This window comes from Phocoena sinus, chromosome 14 (genome assembly GCF_008692025.1).
Source record: "Phocoena sinus isolate mPhoSin1 chromosome 14, mPhoSin1.pri, whole genome shotgun sequence".
In the NCBI taxonomy this organism is placed as follows: Eukaryota; Metazoa; Chordata; class Mammalia; order Artiodactyla; family Phocoenidae; genus Phocoena; species Phocoena sinus.
In genome coordinates this window covers 47,202,682-47,217,352 of record NC_045776.1, presented here as the reverse complement: position 1 = coordinate 47,217,352, position 14,671 = coordinate 47,202,682, and the positions used below count along the sequence as shown (strand labels likewise).

The window sequence follows — 14,671 nt, the reverse complement described above, 5'->3', positions numbered from 1 at the left end:
CAAAATTGAGAGGTTCAAACCGAGAGCCCAAGGGAGTAAACCAGTGCTCATTGAACCTACATTATCCATCTGGGTAGGCAGAATTTGCCAAATGCTCTAAGGATGGATCATCTATTTAGTAATACCAGCCTCATTTGAGTCACAGTTGTTTAAGTCTTCACTTTTTGACTCTACAATGACAGTCGATATGCAATGGTCTATTTTGCATAGATGTGAACATTTAGAATTAAGCCCACGAATACACACTTTTCACTGTCGATATGAGGATCTACCACACTGTGTACTCTGCAGGTTCTCAAAACTTGTTTTATTATATGGATTCCACCACCATTTCATTTGGTGTTGATTGTACTCGAATATCTAAACCTCTGGTCCTTCTAAATGATGCTTCTAGGATGGGACGTGCAAAAGCTCTGGATGAATTTTCAAAATCATCAAACACATTTTAAAACATTAAACAGTTTATTTGCACAAGCTTAGTAATATGAGATCCAACATAATTCATGGAAATCAACCACAATGCTAAGACTTTAATAGATTATCCCAAATATTAAACATTACAGCTTCAATCTCCTTAACATTAGCTCTAACGTTGGAATAACATTTCAGTTAATAAAGAATTGTGAATACGACCATATGTTCAGTTTATTCTCACTAGTTTATCATGAATTACAATTTTATTGTGATTTGGGTCATAAAAATGATAAATAATTATTTATATGGTTTCATAATTGCATGTTTATTTAATTAATCCTGAAGAGAATCTAGAAATACATTCTGAGGGGTTATATAAATTCAGTGTATTTTTTAGCTCTTGGATTTTAACATGCATAGGTAACACTATAATTGTTCTTAAGTTTAATGTTTACTGTACAGGTTGTATAACATTTATTTGATATCTATTTTCATAGGTTATTGTCATTTGCCAAAGTGAGTGGCCACAGTTTTTAAGCCCTGAATTAAATGTCTTCCATGTACTTTAGAGAGGGTTTCAAAAGTTACTGCTATTTCGGGGTGATCTGTAAAGTATTACAACACCAATGCAATGTACATGATTTGGGGTAAAGAGAGTGAGTTTTGTTATGTTACACTTTCCAGATAGTAAATACATCTTTCTAATAATTTTGATGCCATAAACATATTAGGAAAGACAATATTACTTTCAGGTATAAAACATTCTGTTTGCATATTCTATAATGCTTATGATGAGAATTTACATTGGCTTTCTTTTGTCTGATAAGTTTGTCTGCTGGGCTGGCACTGTCATCCTCAACTGTCACAAAGGCAATTTCTTTTTCAAATGTTCACAACATGTGGGAACAGTGTCAACAGGCTACAACAGATCACTGGGATTGATTCTAGCATTTGAATTTGCTATTCTATTTTGGAATTTTCTGGTTCATTATGGAGTTTAAACCAGTAAGTGAGTTGCTTGGTTTCACGACCTAAGAAGAATATTCTGTGCTGTTTGGAATCAGACCTCTAATAATTAGAGAGCTTAATTCCATCATACATGTTAGCGACATATTTCTCATCTTATAAAACCTTCAAGACTGAGCCACAGTTTAAGCCAGCACCTACCAACTGCATTAGGAAAAGGGTCAGACGATAGAAAGTATAAGACTTTATGAAAACATCAAGTGGCAGAGACAAAGTGTAAGAATCTTACATTTAAGCAACTATTTAGATACCAGAAAATACTTCCTTCCAGTGTAAAAGTTGAGGACTCTTTGAAGAAAATGTCCTCTTCTATCATGAAAACATACATCCAAATTCTGGGCTCCCAATTTTAAAGAAAGCCCTGCAAACTTAAAAATGACGTTTACCCTTTGTACTCTTTTGACAAACTATATACATTTGCAGTGTAGGGACCACCTTACAATTTGGGGGATGCTTGTTGTACTTTTCCTTAGGGAAGAGATGGCTGGCATTGTTTCCTGGCTGGGTATAATTCATTTATGTCCTTCCAGTTTTTTCTCTCTGATCTCTTTTCTGTATATCTGTCAGCAGTACTCTCCTGGGAGCAGTGCGATGCACTTCATTAATAAGAAGGGATTAAAGGAAAAAGCCCCAGTCTCCTAACACACTTGGATAATTTGGTGCCATCCACAGGCAAAAGACCCCTGCTGCATAGATGTCATTAGAAAGGTACAATTTCATTACTTTTTACTGGTAGAGCCTTGAGTGAAATGTATGCAGGGAAAGAAAAGTGCAAAAGCTTTCATTGTCTGCATTCCCCTAAAATAGTAGTATGCAAAAATATACTTTATGGTTTTTACATTTCTATGGCCTTCCTTAGTAGTCCTTGAACTCATGCTCTTATTAAATATGGAGCAAAATAAAGATTAAAAGAAAATTTTTTATATCCTTAAGTCACAAATGAAATGTATATATATATATATTTTTTTTCTTAACTAACACACTTGCTTTGAATACCTACTATGTGTCAGGCACTCTGCTCGTTGCTGGAAAACAAATGGCAAAAACATCATTCATGAGGGTTTTTTTTTTTTCCCCCAGCACTAACTTATTGAATGCTTTAACTGAAGTGAGTATAAAAGTGAGGGTATTAGAAGTAAACCACATGGCTGAATAAAAATGATCATAAACTAGTAAATTGTAAGTGATTTGGAAAATGTTTCATTTTTTTCCTTGCTAACTTATTTTTGAACTGACATGTTTGCTGATGGTTGATAGCATTATCTTTTGAGCTGAACCACCCCCAGTTTTAAGCCTTTAAGGGTATATTGTGCAAACATTTGAAAAGATCCATCGTTAGAAATACACCCTAGTTCCTATAGATGGTGCCCCAAACAGGAAGCAGTGTGCCTCAGTGGTGGAGGGTGTGGCCAGCCACCAAAGGGGCCTGGGATTTAGGCACCTGCCAAAAAGATGTCAGGGGGACTCCCAGGGACTCCACTGGTGTGGTGTCTCTCTGGGAACCTCGTTCATTACTTTCTTAGCACCGAAGAGAATCAGATTTAATAGTGGTCCTTTATCTCACTGCCACACACACACAGCTGCCATTAACACCAAAAAGTGGCACACAGTTGGAACTGTGAGTAGGAGAAGACAGCCCTTGATTATCAGCTATTTACAAGCCACTCTTTGCAGTGATAGATTTTTGCTTTACTATTAGCTTTTGTTCAGTGAAATGGACTTTTTCAGCTCTTTAAGATAAAGGCTAGACTAGACAGTTAAGATAATAGAAACTGGGGTTTCCAGAGACCATTTTACTGACATAAGGCAAAGCAGTATGGGAAAGAACGAGTTATTTTGAAAAATAAATGAGTCAGTAATGAAAATGCTTAAAAAAACCTATAGTATCTCTACAAAGGAAAGATTGGTCATCTAGTCAGCTTTGAATACAGAGCGTTTTGATGCCCCCGCCCTTTTATTTTGTGGTCATGTCGTTCCTTGTCTCTCATGCATTTTAATTCATTAAAATATTGATGTGCATAATGAAGATTATCAACAAATGTCATGAAAAGTGGGAGAGTATCAGTGATTGGGACTGGCAGGACTAGTTTACACCTTCTAGAACGAGCAGAGCTTAATAACAAAAAGTCAGGACTCAACTAGTTATGTTCTTGCTATCAAAAATATGTCTCAGCTAATGTTTAAATATAGTTAACCAAAATTACAAACAAACAAAATCCCCAGTTTTGCCAATAAATTAAAAAAATAAGCAAAATTGTTAAGTGGTTAAAAGCTTAGATTGTTAACCTCATGTGGTATATTTGAGGATGTGCACTGAAAACAGATCAACTATTTGAAACCAGCATGCAGATTTTCTTTTTCCTTATGATTTTTGTATGATGGTAAATTTCCACCCACCCCCATAAGATCTTACAAGTCTGTTTATCCTGAATCTCAATAGGTGCCTTATGATGTGGAGGTTTTATTAGGTGGAACACATATAGGATTTCTGAACATTCTTTGAATTTCTGGGCTTTAGTTCCATATTACCTTGGGCAGTGAGGAGGAGGAAGGAATATTATGAATTGGAGTTTGGGTTGAAAGTTGGATATTTGAAATATAAATGAAAACAATTCACTAGCAATGACTCTTGTTAATATTCTTTTGCCGAGGTAGTTTAACCTAGGGGAGCTGGTTATAAAAGAGCTTGTTGTATTTGCTCTCTTGGATGTGCGTGACTCTATGACATACTCTGTATTTTGCCATTGATTAACTTGATTTAACAGAATAAATATTCAAATGAGGATTGACAATACTGGTTTCGTGGGAGAGGAGGAGTAAGCTGATAGGTATGCCTGTAAGTTGTCAGGCAAGCCTTAACAAAATCTTGATACACATTTTAAATTGATTATTAATGAATAGCAAATAGATAAACTAGATACACATTGGCTTTGGGGATACTTCAAAAAGATTTTTTTTTTTTTAGATTTGAAATTCATGATAGGTTTCTTTCATTCCTCCTTGGTAAATAATGAAATATTTACTGTCTAGACTGAGTAATATGACATGAAACAACAAACTGCACATGTCTAATTTATAACAAATCTGTTTCCTTAATGGGCGGAAGAAAATCTGAGGACAGTTCTAAGGGCTCTTGTCTGCTTTCAGTGCTATCTTCTAGTCATACTGAAGATAGCACCTCCCCGGATGGGTCTTTCCCCTTCTTTTCCTCACCCCGGTCAATGTCGATCACGTGCACCACTCCAGGTTTTAGAATCAAGTCGTCGGTCTCTACCTGGCTCCTGTTGTCCTCCACCTCCATGTAGCTCCCTTTTGTTTGCTGGGCAGCCTTGTTGAAGGCTTCTTTAAAACGACGTTTGAGTTCAACATCTGGACAGAAGACATACTCATAAAGGCCACCAGCAAGGACAGCTCCTATTATTGGTCCAGCCCAATATATCTGGGGGAAAGATGAAAGAGTTATAGAGTGTAAGTAGAGTAAAACTATTCCTTTGAACAAGGCACGGATATAGAACTTAGCTGGTTTAAATTAAGAGAGCAAATGTGGGGCTTCCCTGGTGGCACAGTGGTTAAGAATCCGCCTGCCAATGCAGGGGACATGGGTTCAAGCCCTGGTCCGGGAAGATCCCACATGCCACGGAGCAACTAAACCCGTGTGCCACAACTACTGAGCCTGAGCTCTAGAGCCCACGAGCCACAACTACTCAGCCCACGAGCCACAACGACTGAAGCCCACGTGCCTAGAGCCCATGCTCCGCAACAGGAGAAGCCACCGCACTGCAACGAAGAGTAGCCTCGTTTGCTGCAACAAGAGAAAAGCCCGTGAGCAGCAATGAAGACACAACACAGCCAAAAAAAAAAAAAAAAAAAAAAAAGTGGTTATTTTTTAAAAAAGAGAGAGAGCAAATGAGTCATGCATTAAAAAAAAGGAGAGAGAGAATTGGAAAGAAAATAAGAGAATACATTAAATCTACATCAGAGATCCATATATTGCTAAATAACATTTGAACAGAAAATAAGAAAAGGCTGTTTCCTCTTCTCTTTTCCTGCTTTCATTAATTATGTTCTTGCCATTTTCTGATAATCCTTACAGTAAAGATAGGTCCTCTTTGGGGGTATGACTTCTTCAGCTGAAATAGAGGAAAAATTTTCTGGAGAGTACTTTTTTTCTTAATATTGCCATCTTACATTGGTCTTTTGCATAATCACAACCATAGTACAGATTGTATCACTTGGGGCTTTAATTATTCAGTACAGCATGATAAATGGAATATGAGCTCGACCACTTAGCAATCTTATTACTGCTTGAATCTGTTACACAACTTCCTAAACCTTAATTTCCTCATCTGCGAAACAGGGATAACAATAATATGTACCTCATGGGTTGTCAGGATTAAATTGAAATAATACTTGTAAAGTACTTCATAGTTCCAATTTCATTGTAACTTGCTCCATTCCATTGTTTCCTAGACAATTTAAAGATATATGGGACTAGGCTGGCTATAAGTCACTTTCCTCATGTTACATGATTTTCTCTCTCAACTTTGGTGATTTGATTTAAGAGAAAACCTCATGGTTTGCCCATTAATCTTCTTGCAGAGTGCTTTCATCCTCATGGTACTTACACTGATGACTTGGTGGAAAAATCTGTACTGCATTTATGGATAATGGTTAGTTGAGGATTAGCCATTCCATAGGAATTTATTTCAATAACTGGAAGTTTCTATCATATTAGTTATGTGTCTAGAATAAAACAAGTTTTGAGTTTGGATAAACTTCAACACTTGCTTTAGAGCACACATAGGCTGTAGAATATTAAACATTCATTCAACAGATGGACTTGAGCAACAAAAACCCTGTTTATTGAGCACTCTTTCTCAGCTGGCTATACTCAGTGCTTTTCTTGTATTAACTCATTTAATTCTAATGATGACCTATGAGATAGATGTTATTATTATCCCATTTTATGGGTAAGAAAATGGACACGCAGAGAGAGTGAGAAGCTTGTTTAAGACTTCATGCTTAGCAAGTGATTGAGCTGGGATTTCAGGTCTGTCTGATTTCAGACCTCTCTTTTGAACCATTATACTGTTTTCTACGATACTACACTTCTCTCATTTGAAAAAAATCTGATGAATCCTTCTGGCTTCAAACACTCTCTGGAAATGAAGCTCACTTAGCATCCTCATTGCAAAATCTAAAGAAGAAATTCAAACTTTAAGCTGAAACTGAACACATATACTGTACAGGGAAATTGTTGACAAAGTGGCGGCAAGAACCTTATGTTCAAGTTCCTTATCTTGAACATGAAAGAAACCATGTCAGAGTTTACCTTCTCTATGCCCTTTCAAAGGAGAAATGAGAGCCCTCCTCTAAATGTCTTTGCGCTTTGTTCCTTTGGTAAGATCTCATTTGGTATGTTCTATTCCACAAGCTACAAATCCCGCAAGGGAGAAAAGGGACTGCTAAATCATTATGACACTTCCCCCAAAACACCTACGAAGAAGATGTCTAGCTACATGCTCTCAAAAATAAACAAATCTCAGTTTCAAGTTGCTATTCCCAAACTCATAATGCCCTTTAAAGTAACTTTTAAACTTCATAAAGGTAAAGAAGTTCTACTGCTAAAAATATAGAAAATCCAGAAAAGAAGACTAAAAAATGTTATTACACTACACACAAGATTCATCATTAATATCTTGTTATTTATTGTCTATCCATCTATCTACAGACATACTTAAAATTAGTTGTTAATTTCACACAAGCTTTGCTACAAAATGGACATTCATTTTCTGTAGGATTAAGTTTGTTATAAAATAGCAACAATGGGAAACCTTGGATTCAATCAACAGCTAAGGATTTTCTTGCTACTTAAATTTTAACTAGTGTACCACAACTCAAGTAATTAATAAAAACATATATTTTCATTCACGTATTAAAGTCCTCATGGATTAAAAGTTGTCATTTTTCTAAATTTTATTTACAAAAATTGTTTGAATAAGATGACCTAAAAGTTGTACTTTTATCATAAGATCCATATACTGCCCGTTACAAATTTGTATTCCCATTAATGTGGCAAATCTTTAGAGACATACATGGAAATATCAGTGGCAAAGTAACCAATCTCATGGGTGGTATTGTTGACTAAGTTTTTCATGTCTGGGTCCAAAACCTTGCTTTTGATCACTGACTCTCATGCTGTTATGTAATGGGATAGATTACTTTAATGGGATAGATAGGTACACTTTTCTTAGAAGTGAATGCATGTAGCAGTGGGGCAATTTCTTCTCATTTGCAACGTACATCAAGGTTGAGTGCGTGTGACTGTGTCAATAACCACTGTATGCGTGAGATTAAAACATAAGCGACACCTACAATGGAAAAGAATCTGAGTATGTATAACTGAATCACTTTGCTGTACACCTGAAACTAACACAGCATTGTAAATCCACTACACTACAATAAGAACATAAATTCAAAACATAAGTGACATATTCTTACATTCATGACTTAAAAATAAAAGATGTAAAAGAGCATTCACAACATATATACATGAAAATAAAAGTTAGCTCCATTTGAAGCTGGCTGACATACACCTATTTTTATTGGTTATTGTAAATTAGTGTGTAAGAGGTCTTCAAAACTGCCACATTATTCATTTAACGGATTGAAATTTCTTTTTGGTAAGAGACAATTGAAAAGAAATTGACTGTGGTATTTAACAATCGATACCACTGCTCTCTGGAAGCACTGTCCCCACGTTAAAAAGTAGGGTAGGCATGGGGCTGAGAAGTGTGTCTTTTCTGAAAGTCCTTTCTTTTTCCAGTTATGGTTATGGTGATAATAGCATAAATATTTGCACTCATTATTTCTCACCATCTGCAGTTCAAAATGCTTCCCACTCCCATACTATTAACTGGGTTCATGCTCTTATAAACAAAAAAGGTAAATATTTTTGCAATGGGCTATGCTTTTAAGCATTTCTCTTTCTCTTCTTCTTTTTTTTTTTTTTTTTGCAAGCATATTTTTCGTTATTGCTGGGAAGGATTTACTTTCAATTATTTAAACACCATATTCATGTCACCACCCTGATTTTAACTTGTTCCAGATAGGCAACCTCCATGTTCAATATATTCTGCTGAAGTCTGTCAGATACAGTGCCCAGAGCAGTGCTTTAAAAAAAAAAAAAAAAGACTGTCACTGAAGGTCCAGAACTGATATGAGATGTTTTGTAGCAGAACTGTCCTAGTCTCTCCCTAGTCTTTATGAAAGATGTAATAAATTAGGGGTTCAGAGTTGGGAGGAAGAGAAACTAGTGAGCAAGATAATGGGAAAAAAAGAGCTCTCTGGGTAATTGTCCTCAACTGTAGGAAAACAGGCACAATGAACATGGTGGTTACCCAGTGGTTTTCCCAATTTCCCATGATAACTGCAGGTCCAAAGGATCGGGCGGGGTTCATGCTGGCACCAGTGTAATTGATCTATAGGGAAAAAGAATACAACTTCAGACATTGCTGAAACAGGGCTATTAACAGGTAGACTTCATTGCAATGTGCTACCATTTGCCAAGTCAGTTAGAGATGTCCAGATGTTAGCAGCCATAGCAACGTTCTCATCACAAAGTTAGCAAAAAAATCACCTAAAATGGACAGACGTAGCTGGATACTAAAGAACTACAGCTGTGAAACATAACATCTTCATCCAGCTCTAGGGTGAGGATAAACAACATGGATCAATTACTTAAATGGGCTTGGAAACTTACTGCAAATAAATGTCCAATTGCAACAGAGAATCCAATTGCTAAAGCTATGGAACCAGTGACATCAGTCCGTTTGGAATCACAGCTGGCAAAAATAGTAAACACCAACTGAAATGTGATTATTAACTCCACCAGGAGACCATGACCAGCGCTAAGATTTCCATGAACCTGGAGAGAGAAAAATGCTCCATCTGAATTAAGGCAAGGGAACATTTTCTATGATAACATATCATTGTGAAAGGCACATTTTATCCCTGTAAAAACTGATCATTAGTTTGAGTCTTCTATCCCACCCCTAGTTGAGACACTTGCACCCCTGCCCCCTCAGAAAAGAAGAAATAAATTTCTATTCATTTGGGGCCATCACAGATAATTAATTACTCTTACAATGACCAAGAGGGAGTTTGTGCTGAATGCCCTTTTCTACAAAGGAAGCGAAACATGCCACTCCTGCACTTAACTTATAAAAGAGTTTCTTAAGAGTCTTGTAATTTTATAAGGCAATGATTAAATCCATTAATTAGGTTTAAATTAATTAATATATATTTCAATTAAAATTTAAATCGTGTGTGGTCTTTTCATCAACCCTGGTGCTGACCTAACAAATGATATTCCTAATCGGCTAAGAACAAAACTAGGATCAAACGCCAATTTATGTTTTTAAGTGTGACCCTCGATGCAGATCACTTTAAACCTCAGGCACATGACAAGAAATAAAATTGTTCCTTTTGCTAACGAACCAACAAATAATTGTAACAAAAATGCCTTAAGTTAAATATATAGTCAATATAGTCACTGGGATAGAGAGAGAGAGGAAAAAAACCAACACAATTTTTGTGCTACCCAGACTTAGTGCTATTCAGGTTACTCAGTAGCACACAATGATTTCATATGATGTAGTCAGCGTGGCTGGAATCAGTTTTCACCCCTATCAAGAGTCATCAGACGTTCCCTGGGAATAAATTAGCAGTTTTAGGAAGGTCTCTTAAGCCACCAGTTGTCACTTAGTAGTCTATAAGAAGCCTAGAGTCCGAGTTTGAAAACAAGAGCTAAAGATGGTACCGTTGTGACTCCCAGGCCTCCCACCACACTGGGAGGCGTGACCAGATAGAGAATCCCGGCTCCGATGATGGCACCCAGGCACTGGGCTGCGATGTAGAAGACAGACTTGGCAATGCTAATCTTCCTCGTGCACACCATGGCCACCGTCACGGCGGGGTTGATGTGGCCACCACTGATGTGGCCAAAGCACTGGACCATAGTTGCGATGCTGAGTCCAAAGCAGAGGGAGATGAGAACCATGTCGACTGGTAAGGGCTTTTCTGCTCCACCCCAGTTGATGGTGGATCCCAGGCTGAGCAGGACAAAAATAAGCATAGCCAGAAATTCCGCTGTGACTGCCTTCCAGAAAGCTTGAGTCCAGACCCCTTTGAAGGCCACCATGATACTCTCTCTTCTACACAAAGGTCCACACTTACTGAAAGGAAAAATAAATCGGCATCAGAAGCTACCAATCCAAGGTTTATGCCTTTAGGTGAGGATGTCCAGGCCCGCAGTCTTGCCCCACAGTAGGGAGACCACCCAGCCAAAAGTTATTTGCATACAGAGAAAGAATGCTTCTGGAAAATCTCCTTAATTACTTAATTATCTCTTAAGGAGATAATTAAGTAATTACTGTTATGGTTATTCTAACAGTAACTATTGTTATGTTATTCTATTGAGATTGTTATTCTAATCTCCTTTGAGTTAATATCCAAAGATCATCCAGTTTCACTGGAAAATTATCTGAATTGTCCCTAGAAAAGAAAACGTCTAAATCAAGTTCCTTAAAGAATTAAGAATAAAGTATATTTACCTTGTAGTCAATTCCCTCAGAGCAAGTTTTTACGTTTCAAGGTACTTTTTACATGTCATTTCTATTTGGAACCTACAGCCATAAAAAAGGGAAGTCTTTTCCAGTTCTGTCCTTTATGGTTCAAACGGCATTCTGGAAATGGATTTGTAGAGCTGACTGTCCCTCCTCTCCCCCATTGGAGACTCTGGATGAAGGCGAGTCCTGCTAGGAAGCCAGGAGGGCTGGAAGGCTGGAAGGCTGTCTTTGGAGAAGGTGAATCTTGTTTGGTGGGAGGGCCACTCGTGGTGACTGCAGGGCCGGAGCTGGGACCCGGGACTGGGAAGGGGACGCTGCCATGCTCTCCCCGGCCAGCGGGAGGAGTCCGGGAGCCCGCCCAGGTCCGGAGGCGGCTCAGAGCCGTTTCAACCGCAGGCCCCAGGGGAGCCGGAGCGCCTGTCCGAGGGCGGGGACCGGCCACCTGGGCGGGGCGGGCCCCAGGCCGCGCCAGTGCACAGACGCAGCGGCCCCGCCCGCTGGGTACCAGGCGCAGGCACCTCACCCGGGAAAGTGCAACCTGGCCTCTGCGCACTTTTGCAGGGTTGAGGGACCATCCCCTCTTGGGCCTGACTCTCCACCCCTTGAAGTTTACCTCTCAGATAAAACCTACCAAAGGGGATCCTGGAGGCCAGTGTGTACCAGCGGCGCCCCAGACACCCTGCCCGCCAAGTGCGGGGGACAGCGACTTGGGCAGAGCTGCGGCAGGCAGGTGGGCAAGGAGAGTGGGGCCAGGGAGACAATGGTCCTCAAAGCAGGAGGCTCCGGAGAGCAGTTTTTCTCTAGTGTCTTCCTGACGGCCTTCTGTAAATTCTGCTGGTGCCTCTTCCTGGGGCGGGGAGGGGGCGTGGGGCGGGGGAGAGCTTGCGCGCCTGTGGGCTGGGGGGAGGGAGGAGGATGGGTAGGGCAGCGAGGCAGCCTTTGGGATGGAAGACCCTTTCTTCCTCTTAATGTTTTTGGATCTTTAGAGCTGATAAGGGGTGGGGTTTGAGGATATTAATGGCAAGAAATGGCTAGGATTCCCCTTGGGAGGCAATGGCCCCAGTTACCCCATTATTCAAGACATTTGCCCTTATCCTTCGTCTGTGATAGTGCGGGAGGGGAGAAGCGTGGAGAGCATTTAGCGGAGACTCTCATCCCGGGTAATGTGAAAAGGGTTAGACAAGAAAGCCAGGTATTTTAACAGATTAGAATTATTGCAGCTTTCCCTCTGACGGGCTACGGAGCACGGGCCCTTCTCCGCACTACCCCCACCCCCACCCCACCCCCAGTCACTTACAGTCCCCAGGAGCCCGGGTCCGGGTGGTTGGGCAGTGGAGACATGCTGTACCAACAAGGACCAGAGGAATGCCGCCCTGACCTTTAGGATCTCGGCTCAGCCCCTGGTCTGACGTGGGGATTTGCTTCAGAGTTGGAAAGAAAAACCCATTTTCTGCCCAAGCCTAGGTGGCTCCAGAAGGGGACCAGCCAGCCCTGTCGCCAGCGGTCCCTTGCCCCAGTGAACTCCTCTAAGTGAATCATGTAATTACGAAAAACCCCAGCTGGGAGGACAGTGACATCACACTCCCTAGAGGAAGAGAAAATAGAGACAAGACAGGGAGGGTGGGAGGGAGGGAGATGCAAGAGGGAAGAGATATGGGAACATATGTATATGTATAACTGATTCACTTTGTTATAAAGCAGAAACTAACACACCATTGTAAAGCAATTATACTCCAATAAAGATTAAAAAAAAAAAGGGACAAAAACAGCACTTGGAGCAGGGCAGCCAAGGTGCCCTGGGGGAGAAATGACAAGTATCCCAAAGGGGGAGAAGCTCACAAATTGAAAAAGCCTGGCTTCTGAACTCACCAGTGGCCCACAGCTGTAGCCGAGATGGCAAAGGGCAAGGTGCTATGTCAGGCGATGGTCCTCTGTGGCCGGATTTAGTGGGAAAAAGGAAGAGGACAAGGCAGGAAGCTAAGGCAGCCAGGTGGGCAGGATGCGGCAGGTCCCATTCCCAGCACAGGGATCTGGGAGAGGCAGGCCCTGTGTACAAGACGCCTTCTTGCTGCACCCTCTCCCTCACCTTCCCTGATCATTCTCTGTGCATTTGCCTCCCTCTCCAGAGACCTAATCTGAGAAGCTCAGTTGCTCTTTCAACTTCAAGCTTTTATCAGCCAGAGAAATAAAAACCCAACTCCCCAAACCCCCAAACAAGTAGACTCCTTAAGCAAGCCTTTAGCTTTCTTTGAAAACGTGCAAAACGCTGATCTCTTTCCAGGGCAGAGTGACCAACCTCAGTCGGCTGTGAACCCCGAAGTCCCCTGGCAGCACATACATACCTCTGGTTTGATATGCGCTCACCCCAGCTCTCTCACAGCCCCTCTTAATTATCTATCGTCAATGTTCCCTTCCCTGTTCACACTCCCTGGAAATGCATCATCACCATTTGTTTTGCTTCTTTCTCCCCAGAACAAAGGGGATTTGTTGATGTGACCGGGTTGTACAGAGCCGGACACATTACTTTCTAGCTGAACGCCCAGCCTGAGCCACTTCTGGACAGCTGAGGCCATGGGTGAGTAATTTTTCTGATGAAAAATACTACAGATAGGTTTACCTCCATAGGGTCATTTTCTTGTGCTTTCACAGGTCTCCAGTATCTGGAGGATTTTGCTCCAAAGCATCCCTTTTCTTCTGCCCTCTCTCTGCCTCTCCTCTCTTATGAATATGCCCGGTACCCAGCCCTGAAAGAACCACCCACCTGCCCGAGAGCTTCCTTCTAGATTCTGCCTGAGAAGGCACACGTATCTGTAATGAAAGAGTCAGTCTGAGTTTCATCTTTCGTCAGAGCATTGTTCCCTTAAGGCAAAGAAGGACTTACCCCCACTGCCTGCCTGCGGGTCTGTCACTCATGCCTCCTTTGGCTAGAGGGCAGCGCTCATTGCCTGCGTCTGGGTTCCCAGTGCACTGGGAGTCAGATTACGGCCACTTGTCTGATTGGGTTTGTGGAGTCTTAGGGGTGGAAAGATTCTGCACCATGTGGCAATCGCTACGTTATATATGAACTTGAAATGACTTTTTCTACCTGATCGCTATAGACACAGGGCATTTCAGGAACACGAAACGCTGGCTCACGTTAATGTTTCTTTAGCTGGTGACCCTTGAAAATGAGGATTTCCCTAAATCTTTATTTGAGTTTCTCCCACCACAGAGAATTGCTGAGAATTTGTCTTTTTTTTTTTTGGTTACATGTATAGTTGAAATTGGGCAACTATTACAGCATGGATTTGCTTTATCCAGCAGTTGAGATGAATTGAGATTTCGGCTGAGGTGCATTTGTTTTTGAGTGGTAAAATATCCAGTGGGTTCTATGTGAAGTTTTTGTTCTGAGAAGCAGCTTTTTTAAAACATCTTTATTGGGGTCTAATTGCTTTACAATGGTGTGTTAGTTTCTGCTTTATAACAAAGTGAATTGGTTATACATATACATATGTTCCCATATCTCTTCCCTCTTGCGTCTCCCTCCCTCCCACCCTCCCTATCCCACCCCTCCAGGAGGTCACAAAGCACCGAGCCATATCCGTGTGCCATGCGGCGAGAAG

General features: G+C 40.7%; 1 protein-coding gene across 1 annotated transcript; it reads right to left on the bottom strand.

Annotated features, from left to right (window-relative positions):
• Positions 1-4,081: 4,081 nt before the first annotated feature.
• Positions 4,082-14,044, bottom strand: AQP4 (aquaporin 4). Its single transcript, XM_032602769.1, has 5 exons — positions 13,951-14,044; positions 10,262-10,676; positions 9,203-9,367; positions 8,841-8,921; positions 4,082-4,879 (listed from the first exon to the last, which is right to left on the bottom strand). Exons 1-5 carry the CDS (start codon positions 13,980-13,982, stop codon positions 4,601-4,603), a joined length of 972 nt encoding a protein of 323 aa, XP_032458660.1. The 5' UTR covers positions 13,983-14,044; the 3' UTR covers positions 4,082-4,600.
• Positions 14,045-14,671: the final 627 nt, after the last annotated feature.

Excerpts from the sequence above, each read along its gene's own strand:
- AQP4 (XM_032602769.1), bottom strand. The coding sequence starts at position 13,982 with ATGAGTGACAGACCCGCAGGCAGGCAGTGGGG. Across the intron at positions 10,677-13,950 it reads CCCGCAGGCAGGCAGTGGGG|TAAGTGTGGACCTTTGTGTA; the intron begins GTAAGTCCTTCT and ends TTTTCCTTTCAG. Across the intron at positions 9,368-10,261 it reads GAGGCCTGGGAGTCACAACG|GTTCATGGAAATCTTAGCGC; the intron begins GTACCATCTTTA and ends TTCTCTCTCCAG.